General features: G+C 30.1%; 2 protein-coding genes across 2 annotated transcripts; both read right to left on the reverse strand.

The window, feature by feature from the left end:
* Positions 1 to 10843: 10843 nt before the first annotated feature.
* LOC141721558 (endonuclease 1) lies at positions 10844 to 13373 on the reverse strand. The gene is made up of 9 exons (XM_074524510.1): positions 13144 to 13373; positions 12892 to 13072; positions 12660 to 12767; positions 12508 to 12563; positions 12333 to 12416; positions 12106 to 12201; positions 11453 to 11517; positions 11276 to 11349; positions 10844 to 11142 (listed from the first exon to the last, which is right to left on the reverse strand). The coding sequence occupies exons 1-9, from the start codon at positions 13249 to 13251 to the stop codon at positions 11024 to 11026; spliced, it is 891 nt and encodes a 296-aa protein (XP_074380611.1). The 5' UTR covers positions 13252 to 13373; the 3' UTR covers positions 10844 to 11023.
* Positions 13374 to 15394: 2021 nt separating this feature from the next.
* Positions 15395 to 18815, reverse strand: LOC141721559 (luminal-binding protein 5-like). The gene is made up of 8 exons (XM_074524511.1): positions 18670 to 18815; positions 18036 to 18300; positions 17655 to 17869; positions 17319 to 17561; positions 16686 to 17165; positions 16423 to 16577; positions 16222 to 16304; positions 15395 to 16137 (listed from the first exon to the last, which is right to left on the reverse strand). The coding sequence occupies exons 1-8, from the start codon at positions 18728 to 18730 to the stop codon at positions 15630 to 15632; spliced, it is 2010 nt and encodes a 669-aa protein (XP_074380612.1). The 5' UTR covers positions 18731 to 18815; the 3' UTR covers positions 15395 to 15629.
* Positions 18816 to 19304: the final 489 nt, after the last annotated feature.

Consider the following 19304-nt stretch of genomic DNA (forward strand, 5'->3'; position numbering starts at 1 on the left):
ACTTTTGTATTTTTTTAATATTAGAAATACATGTATAAATATTTACGTATACATATTCAATTATTGTAAATCAAATTAAATATCCACTTGACTTTAACAGAAAACTTTCTTTTATGTTGGCGCATATTAAAATAATATAATTATATATTTAATAATTTAATTTTAAAAATATATTATAGTTAAAAATATAAATATTTCAATTTCTATTATATATATATATTCATAGGAATATATTAATATTAGTTTATTTTTAATTAAATTATATGTAATATAATTAAAATATTTGATTGAAGCAAAAAACTGAAAATGCTGTAAAAGGTCGCCTTACAACATATAAAAGAGAACACCAAACTACTTGATTAAAATATTTTGATTCATTTATATTAGTATTGTTTAAAAAATTTACATTGAAACATGTGTTAAGAAATTTAATGTACCGATGATAAGCCCTATCTGAAATGAAATATTTATTATTTTTAAAAATAATTTTTGAGATTGATGTATATTTTTTTAAAGATAAATTTAAAATAATATTATTATTTTCTAATTCACTTCACATATTCTCAATTTTTTTATATGTATCAAGTAAGTTTATAAAAAATCTTTTGAAGTGGAAGTACATTTAAGTTCAAAAGATAGTAGTAAAAAAAATCATTATATATAATTATCAATAAAACAATTTGTACTCAAGTATGATAGATTTAAATAATTTGTACAAATAATTATTGTCCAAGTGTAAATTTGCTAACAGACTTAGTAACTTTGTTCATACTCATATGACATACTTTTTATCATTATCATTATTTTTTTCTAATAAGTTAAAAGTGTTAAAACTAAATAGCCATACACATACTTGCTAAGAAAATTCTAAGGACAACTTAAAAGAGAATGATGGGTCTGTAGATATGCTAAACAAAACCACTTTAAAGGAGAAACATGCCTACACATTCTTGCTTGGGTAATTCATGATTAGTAGGTTCTATGCCGACAATCTCAGAAAGTACACATGATTCCAGTAGAAGGCACTCACCAGCATTGCCAATCTCAACACATGATTTTATCGTAACATAAAATTTGTTAGACAACAACTCCCATAGAGCCATTGACCGCAGACTTTACAGACTTTTCACTATTGACTATCTTCTCATTCAAATAAATAAAGTTCATTCCAAGAAATTCAGAGATGAACTTGAGGCTTTCACTATCCATCATTTGACTGTATTTGCACTCAAAAGACCATCATTATGAAAAATTGACCATTCTTTTCATAATTGCAAGGAGATTTGTGTATACGCGCTGATACTCTAGAAATTGAGAATTTGGTGAAGAACTTCCATTATCGAGTCTTACTCTTTAGGAGTCTAATTATACAAAAATCTAACATTTAAGAACTTCCATTGCTGAGTCGATCTCCTGCAAATATCACATGATAAATCAAAATAAAGTTAAAAAATCAACTAACACCATAATATTACGGTGCTTATGTTTGTTACTAAACACAAACACAATGTTGATAAAAATAACAATTAATTTTTTTTACGGTGCTTGTGGTATTAGTATGCAAAAAATGTGTGTTAACTAATAGAAAAGTACATTTAAGATATCATGACCACACTTTTAGATTTTACCAGAAGGAATGCATGCAAAAATAAAGCTAGTGTTGATCTATGTATTAGTATCTGATAGTTACAAATTCCAAGATAAATAAAAATTAATAATAATGCACTTATGCACTGTAATCATGTGTTGTCATTTAGGTGATTAACAAGTTCAACTTAAATCATCAATATTGATATAAATGTTGGCGATGAATAGAAAGTTTGTTAATCATGTCATGGCCAGAAACAGGGTATTCATTGATGCCATTAAACATGCTGACAAAGATTTGGTCCGAAATTGTTTGATTGAGTCTTTGATAAGCATGCAAAAGGTCTGGTGTAGATGATAAATTTTGGAGTAATACTTGAGGTACACATGACATATATGATAATGTTAACTTTACATTAATATTAAAGTCTTGTAATACTCAATTTTAAGTTGATGGATATATTAAATGCGAAATGTATATTATGAATGATGGAATTTGTGAAGGTAATATCCTTGCAGGAATTAGAATTATAGTACTTTAATTTGAATAATTTGAGTACTTGTAGTAGCTAGTGTTGACATCACTTATATTTTCACTTCCGTTACTCCAAGGACCTCCCTGAGTTTCTCTATTGAGGTTGATAATCATATTCTCATGGTATAAAATGGGACAATTTCGTTAAGATTAATTTATTAAGAGTAGAATTTAATATCATCAATATATAAAGTTTCTTTCCTACACAATTATAGATAAATATTACTTGTAATGTTATATCTCTCTGTTTAGTTTCTTGTTCTTAGACCAAAGGGAATCATTATCAGCCCTAAGAGCATCATATTTTATCTTGAGAATATTCAAGTATCTCTCTAATTGCTTAGTCTTCCAGCTAGCCCTCCTGTTCTCCAACCAAATTCTAATTTGTCTATATTGTAGTCCTAAAGACCTAGCCAACTATATTTTTCTCTCAAGTTTAAATTTGTTACCAAACTCAAAACTCTTCTCAAGTGGCTTGGAGACCAAATAGATGCCTTCCGTGCTGAATGATCATACTAATTTCACAATTCATATCGGATTTTTTTAAAACAAACTAAAAACGTGTAGTATTATGACACTCATTTTGACAAATTTAGAGATTGATTTTTTACATCTGGACCATGAATCATACACTATGTCAATATAAATAATTACATTATACTACTTCAAACATGCTTCACATCCAATATATACTAATCAAATTGTTTTTAAATAAATAATAAAATATCTGACCAGTTAGTGAAGACCTTGAAGAATTTGCAAGTTTGGCCTTAAAAGAGTAACAAAGATGTTTTGTTGGTGAGTGGAGCTTGTTGCACATGTCAAACAAATTCAAAGATCAGTAGAATGGAAGTCAAACTCTCCAGGAGCATAATTATTAAATAAACCAAAGGTTATATGAATATGTGCACACAAAAGCTCTACATCAAGTGATAGTAATTGCAAGTTCCGTTTAACACAACAGAGTTTGCAGTGAGGAAGGTTCTGGTCTGTATGAAATAAAAAATTGTAATAATGTGGTCATTTGTCTAGAAGAAAGTAAGATGCAGGTAGCGAGATAATATGGAAGACTTAGTATATAGTTCAAAGCTACTGAGAAAAATGAAATGAAGAATAAGCATGTAAATTGTGGGAAAAATAATTTAAAACTTGCAAACCCTCTTGTTCTCTCGTATTTAAATTCTGTTATAAAAAATTATTTTCAAAAATCATATGAAACAAACATTAGTTACAAATTTACATATATGTTTATCTGCTAATAAATGTATAATACAATTCTCTCATTATCCCATTAATTGCTATGATTTGTCTATCACTCCCACAACTTATTTTTTTTTCTTTTACTCAACGACTACCAAAATCTATATAGAAAAAAGAAGCAACTGATTTTAGTTCTCTCTCTAATCTTTATTGGACTAATACATTCCTTAATGATTTACACCTTATAGCCATATCATTTGCATAGGCCAGTTTCAGGACTTCTCGAATTTGTTATATTAAACATTTTTTACCGGACAATTTGGACTTCCATACTTCATTTTCTGGTTCTATTTTACTTAATATTTGATTTCACCTCAAACTTGTCGCATGTTGTGTTATGGAGAAATAAACATAAATCAACTAAAATTATTTCTTATCAGGCTTACCTCATGAAATAGTTTAGACATATACAACGCGCATATAGAGATTTTAGCACTGCTGTCTTCCTAACAATCATGTTTGTTCTTCTGCAGGGGCAACCTACTAAACTACATAAGAAGCGAAATATGTTATCCAAGCGGAAAAAAGAAGATTTTCACTTTTCCAAGCCAACATAACACCCGATTAAAATAAACTTGCAAGTTGAAACATGATAATCCAGGTAATTACTAAATGTTGCACAAATGGAGTTGTTGGAAAATATACTAAATAATCATCCCACCAGCAATATGCTAAATTCTGGTCTCTGTTCTATACCTTTAAAAGTTTATATTCCTTTAACTTCCCTTCTTTTTGGTCATCTGCCTCCATCTAACTCCTGCAAGAAAAGAGAAATCTATAAATTTAAATATCTAAATACTTATGATTTCTATATAACTTTCGTGTAAAAAACTGAAGTAGTTATTGATCAACAAAATCAAATCATTTTCAAGGCTGTTCAACTTACAGAAAATAAGGCTTACACATTCAGAATTTGTATAATTTGTGATGAAATATGGCGATATGTAAGCATTTCTGATTCTATTGATTCGTGATGAAATAGCAGGCAATAGGAAATTATAATCTTGCATTATAACAGCAAATAACCATTTCATGTAATTTTAGTTACAAATAGAACTGAAATACAAACATACATAATATCAATAAATCTACACTCATTAACTTTATACCATAACCGAAATACATACAATAGCATATCTGTACCTTATCAAATACAGCCTAGATACCTTATTCCACTTCATCATCTTTCATATTAATACCATTCTGCAAGAAAATAAAAAAAAAATCAAAACAAAGTTATTTAGATCTAACATCAAACAGTTGGAGTGCAAAACTTAGTTTTTACATAATCAAAAAATTAATTGAATCATGATAAGAATAAAAGGGCACTCGATTGTGCATCCCAGTGTCAATCGAAATATATCAAAAGATTCATGAAAAATAATAACAAAATAGTATAAGAAAAAAAAACAATGGTAATATGAGCATACTTTTGAATCATTAATGAAATATAATGATTAAACGTTTATCACAAGCAGTCATTGGTACTCATCTGCAATATAACCATTCAAAAATGTGAAATTATGAGTATCATATAAGCAAAGAAATCAAATACATGGATAAATACACACACACACACACACACACATATATATATATATTGCATATTTAACAAAGATAATAGAGAAGAAATTGTGAGAGGTAATACAGATTCATGAATTTGAATATTTTGGAAAGATAAAACTGATACAATAATATGGTTGTGGTTTTAATTCAAAAAAATTTGAACGTAGTAATTAGTTGCTATAATCAGGGAAGTGTATAGATGGATATGTGAGGTTAGTTTCTATATATGTTAAGATGGATTTTAATATGAAAGATCCATGAATATGTGTATAATATAAAGTTTTATGTGTAAAAAAAATAAAATGGGTCATGGGTCATGGGTAAATTAATGGGTAAATCTTAAATGGGCAATATTAGCCTTTAAGATAATATAGATTACTAAAATAACATGTATTTTTGATTATTCAAAAATTATAATTATCTAATAAATAAATTACTATTATTTATATATAGTAATCGTGGTAGCACTGTAAATCAAATAATATCTATTTTTACTCAACAAAGCATGAGTCATGGATCTGGCATAAAAATAATTCATATATCGTCAAGACTAACTACTGATATTCAAAAGTTTTTTCTTCAAGAATCTGAAGATAAATTTACTAATATCATCATTCAAATCATTTTAAAGTTTCTTTCATTTATGATACTAATATTTCTTTTATAGTAACTTTATAACATTGTATACTATTTTTCCAAAATTAAATATTTTCAATTTGATGATTTTTTTTAAATATTATTTGAACTTGTTAATCCTTTCAAAATATCGACTAATATAAATATTTTATTTAAATAGCATATCATAGATTAAATCAAATAGTACAATATATTATAGTTTTAACCTTTTTTCAAATAATTTAAATAGCTGTACAATATTGTCCAACACTAAATATATTTTTATAAATTTATTATTGTTAATTTAATTATATATATATATATATATATATATATGAGAGTCCTTGTTTATAGTTCAGTACGGGAGTCCATATATGTTTTACAAGTAAAATAGTATAAAAATAGTAATTTTGATACATAATATCAATTGAATTAATCGTATAAAGAGCTCAAAAATATTAATTTTTATTAATATAAGATATTATAAAATTTATCCTTATTGGTAAGATATTCTCGTCGAGCTCGTAATTTAAATTTATTAAATCTAGACAGTGATGATGTATTTTTGGTCGGGTCATGTATTCAAATTGCGAGTATTTTTCAAAATGGGTAAAATTCTGATTTTGAAGCTGGTAATTTTGATACATAAATCAGTTGACTTGATTCTATAAAGATCCCAAAGATATTAATTTTATTGGTAAGTTTTTCTCGTCAAACTCGTAATTCAAATTAAACCTATGTAGTGACATAATATTTATGGGCAGACCATTTAGTTATATTTCGAGTATTTTTTGAAAAATGGGTCAAAACTAATTTTGAATTCGAAATAAATCGAAATACGGTAATTATAACTTATCTAAATATGTTATACATATATATATATATTATTTATATAAGTGTATCTCTTTTTAACATATAAAAAAATTAATTACATGTACAATTTATTTTTTTATTAAAAATATATATTAAAAATATACGAGACATACTTTTCAAACTAAATTATTTAATAAATAAGGTAATGATCCGTTTATATATTGTACTAAACTTTATATTTCAAATTCAATTGTTCAAAATTAACTCTACAAGTATATTAGTAATCATGTTTAAAGTTAAATAAATTATCGTTATACGACACTCACATATTATGTGTATGATAAAAAAACTTAAGTAACAGTGTGGCGTAGTGGTAAGGTGATATGCTTACGAACTTGAAGACTCAGGTTGAATTCCTCCCAACAATATTTTTTATATAAATTTAAAATACAGGGGTAAATTAGTCATTTCAATGAGACTTTTTAATCTAATCAATTTATCCCCTTGTTCTCCTATTATATATAGAAGAGTTATCATGTATTTGGTCTAATGTTGGAATGAATATGATTAATTTGATAAAAATTTAAGTCATTAATTTTAATATTAATATAGTTAATACAGTAGTGTCCCCTCCATGGAACCAATAACCAACTTAATCACTTGCGCGTAGGCCTGTCAATGGATCGGGTTTGGATCGGATCGGTCTAAATCCATATCCATATCCATTTATTTTTTCGGATTCGGATTGGATCGGCTCCGGATTTTTTATAGGCCGATCCATATCCGGATCCGTGAGTATCCGTTCGGATCACGAATTTTGATTCGGATATCCGCTCCATTTATGTATATTTATTTTTTTAACTTCAATTATTACAAAATCTTTTTAAAATTGACTATTTCGAAAAATATTAAAATACAAGTAGAATATAACGAAGTCCAAAGATAAATTACGAACTAAAATTCGCTTTTTGAAACAAACATACTATTGTGTTGTACAATATTTTAATTCTAACAATGAAAAAAATTGATGTTGCAAAATGAAAGTGTTATATGAATTGAGAGTTGGGTTATGCGGCTCTAAAAGGTAAAAGAATTAGGGTTATACAAATGGACTAGACTATAGAGATCGAACCGAATGAAATATAGATAATGGGACTTGACTCGAGGATAATGGGACTTGAATCGAGGATAACAGGACTTGACTTGGAAATAAAAATGTTATATAAACTGAGACTTGGGTTATGCGGCTTTAAAAAGGTAAAAGAACCAGGGTTATAGAAATGGACTAGACTATAGAGACTGAACCGAACGAAATATAGATAATGGGACTTCACTCGAGGATAATACGTTTAAAATTAGAATTATTAAAAAATATTTTTATTACATTATATATATATAAATCGGATCGGGTTATTAACGGATCGGATCGACCTAAATCCATATCCGCTACATTTATAATCAGATTTTTCTTATCGGATCGGATCGGATCTCGGAGCGGACTTTTAATAGATCGATCCATATCCACTAAAATGGCCTCGGATCGGATCGGATCGGGTCGGATCGGATTTTCGCTCCATTGACAGGCCTTCCGGGTAATTGGATTCCCATTACTTATTGGTTGTTGGATTACAGAATTAAATCAATACTCTAACAATCAAAATTATTATTTTTAACCTTTACGTGTAGATGGGATTACAAAATTAAAATAATTATTCAACGACCAAGATTAATTTTTTTTAAAACTTTTCCATTTATATTTTTCGCGAAAAGTATTTTCTCTTCAAACGTTCCGCGTATAACAATCGCGAAAATGAGAAATTACTTTTTACCCTTATTGACTTTCACGTACAATAATCGCGAAAGGCCCGAAGATCAGTTTTAACCCGAAAAATGAATCTGTTAATCAGTTATATGAAACTTTTGTGTATGATCTAATCCATTCGTTCTTCATCGGTTCATTCAGTATTTTGCTTAAAGGTTCATTTTTTATCCATGACTTCCCCTTTATTGAGGTTCTAGGGTTAGGGTTAGAATTCTTGACTATAGTTGAGTAATTAATTAGATAAGTCGTTGTTTATATATGGTTGGAGTAAGCTACTGAGTTGGAAAATTACACAATTTATTTCTTAGTGATGTTATGTGTGAATATGAGTTATGACCGCATGATTTTCAATTTTGAATTTAAGATTAATTTTGCGTAGAAATTGATTATAATTGTTCTGATCTTATGTGCTGAATTTGGGATTGTGTTGAATAGAAGATACTAACGATTGTTGCGCATCCAATATATATTTGTTTAATTGTATCTGGAAAATGTTGTTCGTAAAAAATAAGGTCGGTCGAGTTTGGTGAGAATGATAATGTCTTGCATTGCATTGGGTAATTTGAATGTCGATTATTGTTGTTAAAGCATGGATTGTGATTAATTGATATAAATGAGGATTAGATGTGGATTGTTGTTGTTCTATAAGTTATATAATTTTTCATATTATACTTGAAGTAGGTGTACCCGAATAATATAATATTGAGTTGTATGTTTATATTTTCAGGATGGATGACATATTGTCGGGTTCCCATAGTGAGACAATTATCTTTAATAACCAGTACCATTTTAGTTCAGATGTTTGGGATGAACGTGAACATGGTCCTTTGAAATATTTTGTCGGGAACCGAAATATATGATTTTGGGATCTATCCGATGCTCAGAAAGAGATACTGTATTGGATTTGATTTTGGCGTGTTCTCCAAACCTGAAGTTGTGTTCCAGAATGATGCGAGACTTGTCACGGCACTTGTTGAGAGGTGGCGTCCCGAGACCAATACCCGTCTTCATTAGACAGAGGGATATGAAGTGACTCTTGAGGATGTTGGATATATCTTGGGGTTATCCCTTACCGGGCTTCCGATAGTTGGGGATGGTATTGATAGCAGCGTGTGGTTGTTTGTTAGAAATTGGTTTGAGTCGCTGACAGATGTGGAAGTGAAGCAAGTGTTTACTAGAGCAGGCGTCAAGTATACCTGTTTGTACAAGAAGTATGAGCCTGATTCGAGGAGGATTGTTATTCATTCACATGCTTACTTATTCCTAGTTGTTGGTTTAGTTCTCTTCTCTACTACCAGTAGGAATGTTGTGCACTCGAGGTACATCAGACACCTGCGCAAACTTAGGCTTGTGCCTTCATGATCACGGAATTCTGCAAGTTTTATGGAGACCACTATTTTATCGGAGACCTCGGAGACCACTTATGTTCTACAATCAAAATATTATAAAATACATTATTTTGTGAAGTATGTTCTACAAATATCACTAATTTATTAAAATTGTTGAAGATCCTTTAAGTTTAATAAGTAGAATGCGTATGTTCTGCAAACTGAACAAATGTTCTGCAAACTAAACATTTTTCGTAAAATAAAACATTTTGTAATGTTCAACATGTAGTACATATATGATTTTCAAGATTTTGAATAAATAATATTTTTTGCCAAATATGATTCACAAAATATTAAGTTTTGCAATGTTTTTATGCAAGATTTTATTTTCAGAACATAAGTGGTCTTTAACAAAAACACGGTCCCCATAGAACTTAACTCTCTCTATATATATATATACTATTATATTAAAGACGGAATATTAAAAGTTTGGTTGTTGGTGGTTGTTGGTCATTGATCACTCAATTCAGAGTCGTCAAATCAAATCGATAAGAACCGTTAGATTTATTCTTAAAAATTAATATTATTTAAGAGGTATAAGGTTCGAATCCTGGCAGCAACATATTAAAATTGTAAAAAATTAGTATTTAATAAGAGGTATAAGGTTCGAATCCTGCCAGCAATATATTAAAATTAGAATTTACAATATATAATGATAAAAACAACCGTGCGATGTATAATGTTCGAATTATATATTGTAAATTATAACGATGCACGAGTCTTTGTTAATATTTTTATATTATTTAAAATTATAATAAATTTCTTTTTAGATCATTACCTTATTAGTATATTTATAAATAAAAATATAAATATTTGTTGTTGGTGGGATTGGAACCTGAATCTTGGGTAGTGTATAAATAATAATATAAATATTTGTAAGGTAGGGTTCGAACCTGAAAGTTTTAGTAGTGTATAAATAATAATATAAATATTTGTTGTTAGCGGGGTTCGAACTTGGGAGATTGAGTAGTGTATATTCTTTGAATATTTGAATTTAACGGTTATGATCACTTGATTAAAAAGATCCGACGGTTATAAATTTGGATAACCAAATCAACCAAAAAAGGTTAAAGACGAAACATTAAAAGTTTGGTTGTTGGTGGTTGTTGGTCATTGCAATCCAGAGTTGTCAGATCAAATCGATAAGAACCGTTAGATTTATTCTTAAAAATTAGTATTATTTAAGAGTTATAAGGTCATATTAAAATTATAAAAAATATTAGTATTTTTTAAGAGGTATAAGGTTCGAATCTCGTGAGTAACATTTTAAAATTAGAATTGAAAATATATAAATTAGTAAAATCACACAAGTCCTTTATTACAATATGTTCAAATTAGCGAAAACACAATCTAAATCTTCAATTAGTGAATCACAGCTGATCTGCAAATTGCATAAGAGAAGGGTGTCATGAGAAATGCGAATATCAGTATCTAAATTCATGCCAAAGAATGATCTGCGGAGCTTCCAAGAACTCGGTTCAAAATCATGGATAAACGGATTCCACCCTGAGCTATCCGTTTCATGACAATTGGCATTCTTGTGTTGAAGTATTTATCTGTTGATTCAAACCATTTTATAAACACTGTGTTTAGTCAATAATGTTCAAGATAGCGCAATATCAATAATGTAAACACAAAAGTTAGCATTCAGGTAGCAAGTTACTAAACCAAATGTTAAAGCTTTTTTACCTGACAGAGTTTCGCCAGATTCAACATCTTTGTAACCCCAGTTACAGGCTAGTTTTATACTCTCCTTAGCATACCTGTTGATTTGCAATGCTAATTACAAAAACAATCTACCAACGTATGCAGTTAAATGCGCGTTTTTGTGTTCTAGTGTGCGTAAATGACAAGGCATGGGCTTACTTATTGGCGCAAGTAGAGATATCATCACATTCCTTCCAGGATTCAACATGTTGCAACCAACTACCCTGTTTTGATTACGAATACACATTGTTAAAGTTCTCGACTTACCAACTATCAGTGGCGGAACCAGGATCACAAAACAGTCGGACTTAAATGAATTTTCGCTATTTTTTTGAGTTTACCCAGGCTCAAAGTAAATTTCTACTGATTTTCAACTAAGAGTGTGTTTGGTATTGTTTGGAGACAAGAACAGTTTTTCATTGTAAAATTAAAAAGCTGATTTTCTGAAAAGTGCTTTTTGTGTAAAAGTTATCCGGTGTTTTTCAAAAAAGTTGCATTTCAGTTTTTGGGGAAAGTAGATGCTGATTTCACAATCAAACCTCATTAAAAACATTATTTTTTATAATTTTTTACATCAAAACATATACAAATAAAAAATATTACCAAATTTTTTTAAGAGCACTTTTTCCGCCGACTCTTTTTCTAACAACGCAACAATTTTTAACAACAATACCAAACAGAGCCTAAATTTTGTGACTTTGTAAAAAGTTTCTTAATAAAATTTCCAGTTTAGCCGGGCTTCAGCTTAAGTGTTTTTGAACTACTCTTTCCGATGATTTACAGGCAAGAAAAAGAAAGAAATCGTAACCTACCTCTGTAAAGTTCCTCTGTATGTCTTGTAGGAGAGAGTGCATATCCTTACCATGGTAATCTGCTGCAGCTGTAAGAATAATCTCTCTATCCCAAACCTATATTCAATATATCTGTTATACTTCAATCTGCAGGAGTAAGAGATTTGCAAAGAAGAATTCTTTGTAAAAGAAAGGTAACGGCTGCGGGTTATCTACGATAAAAAAAATAAAAAAATATTGATACTCACATGGTGCAGGTTGGATTTGTGGCGAAACCAGCGCAAATCTATACTGTTTCCTCCCATATCACTTGTAAATCCAACATGCATAGGCTGAAAATCATACACATAATGATTTTTCTAGAGAAACTTAACGACGATAAGAATTAAATTAAAAAGCTTATCTTTAGTTGTAAATACATACCTGATGAATATCTCCCATGAAGTGGGATAAAAATAACAAAGCCTCTGTCATATTATCTATATCAATCATTAAACATAGTTAGGGCCTTAAACACATGCCAAATTACTATGTAATTGTTAAAATTCTCCGGAAAAAGTTGTGATTGTCCTTACATCGACGATCAGATGTTCCATGGCGGAAATGTCCAAGCTGAGATGTGAAATTTTGAATGGCTCCAGCAACACACATGTCCTTCCCTCCATGTGGATCATGACAGTCTCCTTTAATTTTATCCAAAATTTCATATTTTTATTAGTACAATAAGTAATAAAGATTTAGACATTAGCAAGCAGTTTAATACCAATAGCTATCAACAACCTAATGAAGAAAGGAAAGAGTACTTACTCTGGTAATCAAATGAACAGGCTTGATCAGGTGTATCAATGAAATGGAGAGAGCTAGTCCACCTGTACTTGTACCAGTGTCGAATTTGATCAGGCCACACACACAACGACGATAAGTTGCCATTAGCATAGTCCGGTAACAACATCTTCACAGCATGTGCTGCTTCTGGCTCCAACAGATCCTGTATTGATACAGAAGTATGAACACGAGTTCTCATATTTTCATAAACTACACAAGTCTTTAGCTATTTACCTGCGCAATTTGACATGTCATGACATGGCCTTCTTTGCTCCAGGCTCTAACACCCGGTTCAACTACAAGAGCCAACAAAAGAAAGAACACAGAATATAATCGCGTCATTTGCCAGAAATTTTTCAGCTAATACAACAATAATGCATAAATGAACAATGACAGGTTCATGTGTTTATATATAGGCATGATGAAACTCATAGATGGCGCTTGTCATTGAGTACAAGTCTAATATTATGTCGATCATAAGCAAAAGCAACAATATCAACTTATCCTCAAGCCTCAACTATGAAAGTATTAAAGAGTAAAGACATGAAAATAGAATGATGTAGACATAGTTCTAACTTTGCCAAAAAGGTTACGCAGAGCGTTGAAGTTAGATTAGTAAACTGAGTAAAATGCATACCATGTCTTGACGTATAAGATAATACTTCTCAAGCTATACACATAATCAAAAAATATAGTATATCCTATATATAATTAAAGTAATATCCTATAAATAATTAGAGTAAGGGAATTTTGGTGGTGTTTGGTCGTCACATAGCTGGATATCCTATTATTCTATTATAATATTTAATAATCTTAAGAAAATTAGAGTAAGGGAGTTTTGGTGGTATGATTATATTGTTTGGTCGTCACATAGCTGGATATCCTATTATTCTACTATAATATTTAATAATCTATATAATAAATATTTATAATTAAGAAATTGAACTATAATAATATATTCTTAATTGATATAAAAAATATTGAAAGTATTATATTATATATCATACAAACAATAATTATTTTAATAAAAATAAATATAAGTAACAATTAACAAATCATTTATAATCGGGTTAAATTAGTATCATTTTCTTAAAAAAAATTGGAATGAGTAAGTTTGAAATATAATAATAATAATGATACATTATTACAATTTAAAATTGAAATACAAATATAATAAAATACATTTAAAGGACCATGAAAATTAAATGTAAAGTATTTTTTTCAAAATCATACAAATTTTTTGAACAAACTCCACCACAATATTAAGAAAATAAAATATATAAATAAAATAAAAATAACTACATAAACATATTATGTGAGCTACAAATATATTTTCTTAAGTGATATAAAATAATATTAAAAGTATTATATTATATATATAATACAAGAAATAATTTGATTTAAAATATTTATGAACATATAATTTTTATTTTTATTTTATAAATAAGAAACAAATTTAAATTATATTTGGGTATAACTATTACATGTGATTTGTTTTGTTGTGTAATAAGGAAAAATAATGTTTGTCTTTTAAAACATTTAGAGTAGATGTATCTTACAAAATTTAAGGGAAATTAAGTTTGTCTTTTAAAGAATTTAGAGCACATGAATCATATAAAACATAAAAATTATGAAGAAATATAATAATAATAATTTTTTTATTACAATTCAAAATTGAAATACGAATCTAATAAAATATATTTAAAAGTACTGTTACAATTAAGTGTAAAGTATTTTTTTTTTGAAAATCATTATTAGAACCAAAAAATTATAAATATTATTATAAACATGACAAGAGGCAAATCCAAACAACTTTCTAATTTTTGGTCAAACTCCACAAGATTAAGAAAAATATATATAAAAATAAAAAAAAATACGTAAACATATTATATGATATGATTAAAATATTATATTTACAATTTTTTAATATGAAAAAATTCAAATAATAAAAGAAATTATAACATATATGTTATAGTTAGGTTATAAATGTCACATATAATACTACAATAATAATTAAATATATAAGTACAAAAAATACAATTTTTTAGAAAAATACATTATTAATGAAGAACATAAAATTTATCTAGGAAATAAAATTATTTTATTAAAAAATTAGTTAAATAAATAATAAATATTCAAAAAAAATATATACAAAAAATTTATAATCATCCCATGCACGGGTTTCTGCTAGTTTTTACAAAGAACTCAAACTTACTTGATATTGTAAATGAAAGCAGCATATACTATTGCATTTTATTCTGAATTTATCCTTTTCAATAATTTTTAACAATAACTATGTATAATTGTTAAAAAATATAAGATCTGTTACAGTCTTACTTTACTACCGTAAGGAACTGGTGACTCTAAAGCCTTAAGTTAACGGAGGAAGGTTCAAACAAAATCTTATACTCTTTAACAACAACTGTAATATTATATGATAGAGCTCGATCCTATAAAGTGATTCAGAAGGCTTTAAGGAAGATGATGAAGTTCAAAAGATAAAAATTCTGGGCAGGAAGTTAAAAAGCTGTTGATTCTAACATCTCTTTTACATACTCAAAAATGAATTGTAAGAAAAAACAAATCACAGGGAGTTCATGTATAGCTTGCCGCTTGTGAATATTGTTTTCTCTTACATTTCCATGAGAAGTAAAAAAGATAAAACTACACACTAATCCTTTATACTATAGCCTTAACACTTGACATTAGCACTTGAGTCTTCAAAGCTCGTCGTGCGAATCATCATCATCATCATCATTATCTGCATCGCCTGCACCAGATGCGCCACCAGACCTCTGATACACTGTTGTGATGATTGGATTGCAGACAGCCTCGACTTCTTTGAGCTTTTCATCGTAATCTTCCTTCTCAGCACTTTGGTTGTCATCTAACCACTCAAGTGCCTCCTTAACAGTTTCATCGATCTTTTCCTTCTCCTGAGACTCCAATTTGTCGGCAAGCTTGTCTTTGTCATTAATCTGATTCTTCATGTTGTATACATAGGACTCCAACTTATTTCGAGAATCAATTTTCTCCCTCAATATTTTATCTTCTTCTGAAAACTCTTCAGCCTCACGAACCATGCGGTCAATCTCTTCCTGAGTCAGGCGACCTTTGTCATTTGTGATTGTGATCTTTTCGGATTTTCCAGAGGCTTTGTCTTCAGCCTTGACATTGAGTATACCATTGGCATCAACCTCAAATGTGACTTCGATTTGAGGTGTTCCCCTGCTCAAATTATATGAGTGTCAGATGTACACGGATAATAATTTAAATTAGAAACGCATTACTAGAGACATGGATAGTGGCTACCTTGGTGCTGGAGCTATTCCAGTTAATTCAAACTTCCCGAGAGATCTGCAATCTTTAGTCAAACTCCTTTCACCTTCAAAAACCTATGAACGGATCAAAAGAAATCAGAAGAAATGCAATCAAATATCCCGATGAACGTGTTGTAATAAGGCACAATCAGGGACTAAGATGATATGAGTTGTCTTAATATGATAAGAATACCTGAATAGAAACAACTGTTTGTTGATCCTGGTATGTAGTAAAAGTCTGAGACTTCTTGGTCGGAATGACAGTGTTCCTAGGAATCAACTTCGTCATCACCCCACCAACAGTCTCGATACCAAGAGTGAGGGGGGTCACATCCAAAAGTAGAATATCTGGTTAAAAGCAAGCAAGACTGACAATCAGGATCTTATGAAGCTTGTTAGCCTAAATTAATAAACCAATCTTTTCTAGTTAGAAACTGCAAAAGAAGAGGATTATACCTTTAGTTTCATCACCACCTTCTCCACTTAAGATGCCTCCTTGTACAGCAGCACCATAAGCAACAGCCTCATCTGGATTCACTCCCTTGTTAGGCTCCTTACCATCAAAGTAATCTTTAAGAAGCTGCTGGACTTTAGGAATCCTAGTACTTCCACCAACAAGTACAATCTCGTCAATTTGGCGTTTCTCCAATCCAGCATCTTCCATGGCCTTCTTAACGGGTCCCATGGTCTTTCTAAATAGATCATTGTTCAACTCCTCGAAACGAGCTCTGGTAAGTGGTTCAGAGAAATCATTGCCATCGAAGAGTGACTCAATCTCCACGCGGACCTGATGTTGGCTACTCAAAGCTCTCTTGGCACGCTCAGCTTCTCTTCTCAGCTTTCCAAGTGCTCTGTTGTCCTTGCTGATGTCCTTTCCATGCTTCTTTTTGATCAACTTGATAAAATATTCCATGATCCTCTGATCAAAATCCTCACCTGCATACAATCCGACAACTTATTTATCAGGCTGAGACAAATAAACATTGATACACAGCTTCATTTCAATCATCATTAATTTAAATCTATTTAGTTATAGGCAATCAAAAGTGGATATATAATGTCCTACAGTGTGCCAAGTAGGGTGTTTACCTCCCAAATGAGTGTCTCCATTCGTTGCAAGAACCTCAAAAACACCATTATCAATAGTTAAGATACTGACATCAAAAGTCCCACCACCAAGGTCAAAAACAAGAATGTTCTTTTCACCGCCTTTCTGATCCAGTCCATAGGCTATAGCAGCTGCAGTTGGTTCATTGATAATTCTCGCTACATTCAGTCCAGCTATAACACCAGCATCTTTAGTAGCTTGTCGCTGTGCATCAGTGAAGTAAGCTGCAAAAGCATTCACACAATTGGTTACTAAATTCAGTACACACACGCATTGAATCCAAGAAAATTGATAAATCGGAAAGTCCATTTCATTACCAGGGACAGTTACAACAGCATCCTTAATTTTCTTTCCTAGATATGCTTCAGCTGTCTCCTTCATCTTTGTCAAAATCATCGCACTTATCTCCTCAGGACTAAACACCTTAGTTTCGCCACCTTTTATCTTCACCTGTACATAAGGCTTGCCATCCTTGTTTACAATATTATATGGAACAAGCTTCTTGTCCCTCTGTACCTCTTTGTCTTCATACCTATTAACACCATACATATTAGTCAACATCTTACATATGCATGTCAGGGCAATTTTCAGAATGAGCTAGTACGTGCACACCCTTTATAGTACACTTATCGTACAAAAAAATAATTATAAAATTAAGGTGTGCACGTATCAGCTCCCATTTTCAAATGACATCTTACTTTCTACCGATAAGTCTTTTAACATCGAAGATCGTCCTTTCAGCGTTAACAGCTGCTTGATTCTTGGCAGCCTCACCAATCAATCTTTCGCCATCAGTAAACGCAACCCATGATGGAGTAATGCGGTTACCTTGGTCATTGGCTATGATCTCGACTTTATTACCTTTGTAAACACCAACACAAGAGTATGTTGTTCCAAGATCAATTCCGATCACTGATCCCAATTTCGCAGCTTCCTCAGCGATAGAAAACGCAAACAAGGTTCCTGTAAAAATAAAGACCAGCATTTGTCAGGTGATTTACCCTTAATTCAAAAATTAAAACCTCAAATAAAATAACTTACCCTCACTACATTTCAGAAGGTAATAAATAAAAGTTAAAGAACTGTGATTTGTACAGTTAAAACTGTTGATTTAATTGAATACCAATCAACAACAATGAAGTAATATATTATAAATCATTTACATAAATCACAACTTAAAATCGATTCTCATTTTAAGTTGGTTAACAGTAGATTTGATTCGATAAAAAAGGTTACGAAACATTTACATAAATCACTATTAATATCGATTCTTAATTTAAATTGATATCACTAGAGCTGATTCGAAAAATTAAAATTGAACAGACATCGTACCGAAAACAAGAATTGCTAAAACGAGAATAGAGGCGCGACTTCTCCCAGCAACCAACATCATGATTTTCTTACACAAACTATAAAACCCTTATTTTTATTATTTACTGTAATGTTTTACTATTGTTGTCTGAATTGAGGTTTAGATAGGGAAACGATTGCAAATTTATACAAGTAGCTGCTACGAAAAGAAGTTTCGACACAAAATCTATAAAGGGCCTGTCATTGTTGCTGAGCTGGACCAATCAGAGCTTAGTAATCTGACAGGAGCCAATTAGATTTGAGGGGAGTAGGGGGTTTATAGTAATATGACATGTTGTAGCCAATCACAACTTCACACGTGGACTTCATGTGTTGACTTGTTGTCTCATGATTTTCAAATTACGCTATGGAGACTCGAAAATTACATTGATTTACAAGTGAGTGTACTAATTTTCAAAGTTAGCATGTTATTCCTAAACTTTGCGACCCTAGTCATTTTTCATACCAAGTCAAAACTCCTACATTGTTGTCACAAAATTTAACATGGATGATAATGTTAAAATAATTATTCTTCTTATTCAAATAATTTTTTTAATACTCGGCCTAATATTTTTCATATTTGCCATTTTTATTTTAATAATTTTAATTTTTAACTA

This window comes from Apium graveolens, chromosome 4, assembly GCF_009905375.1.
Source record: "Apium graveolens cultivar Ventura chromosome 4, ASM990537v1, whole genome shotgun sequence".
Lineage (NCBI taxonomy): Eukaryota > Viridiplantae > Streptophyta > Magnoliopsida > Apiales > Apiaceae > Apium > Apium graveolens.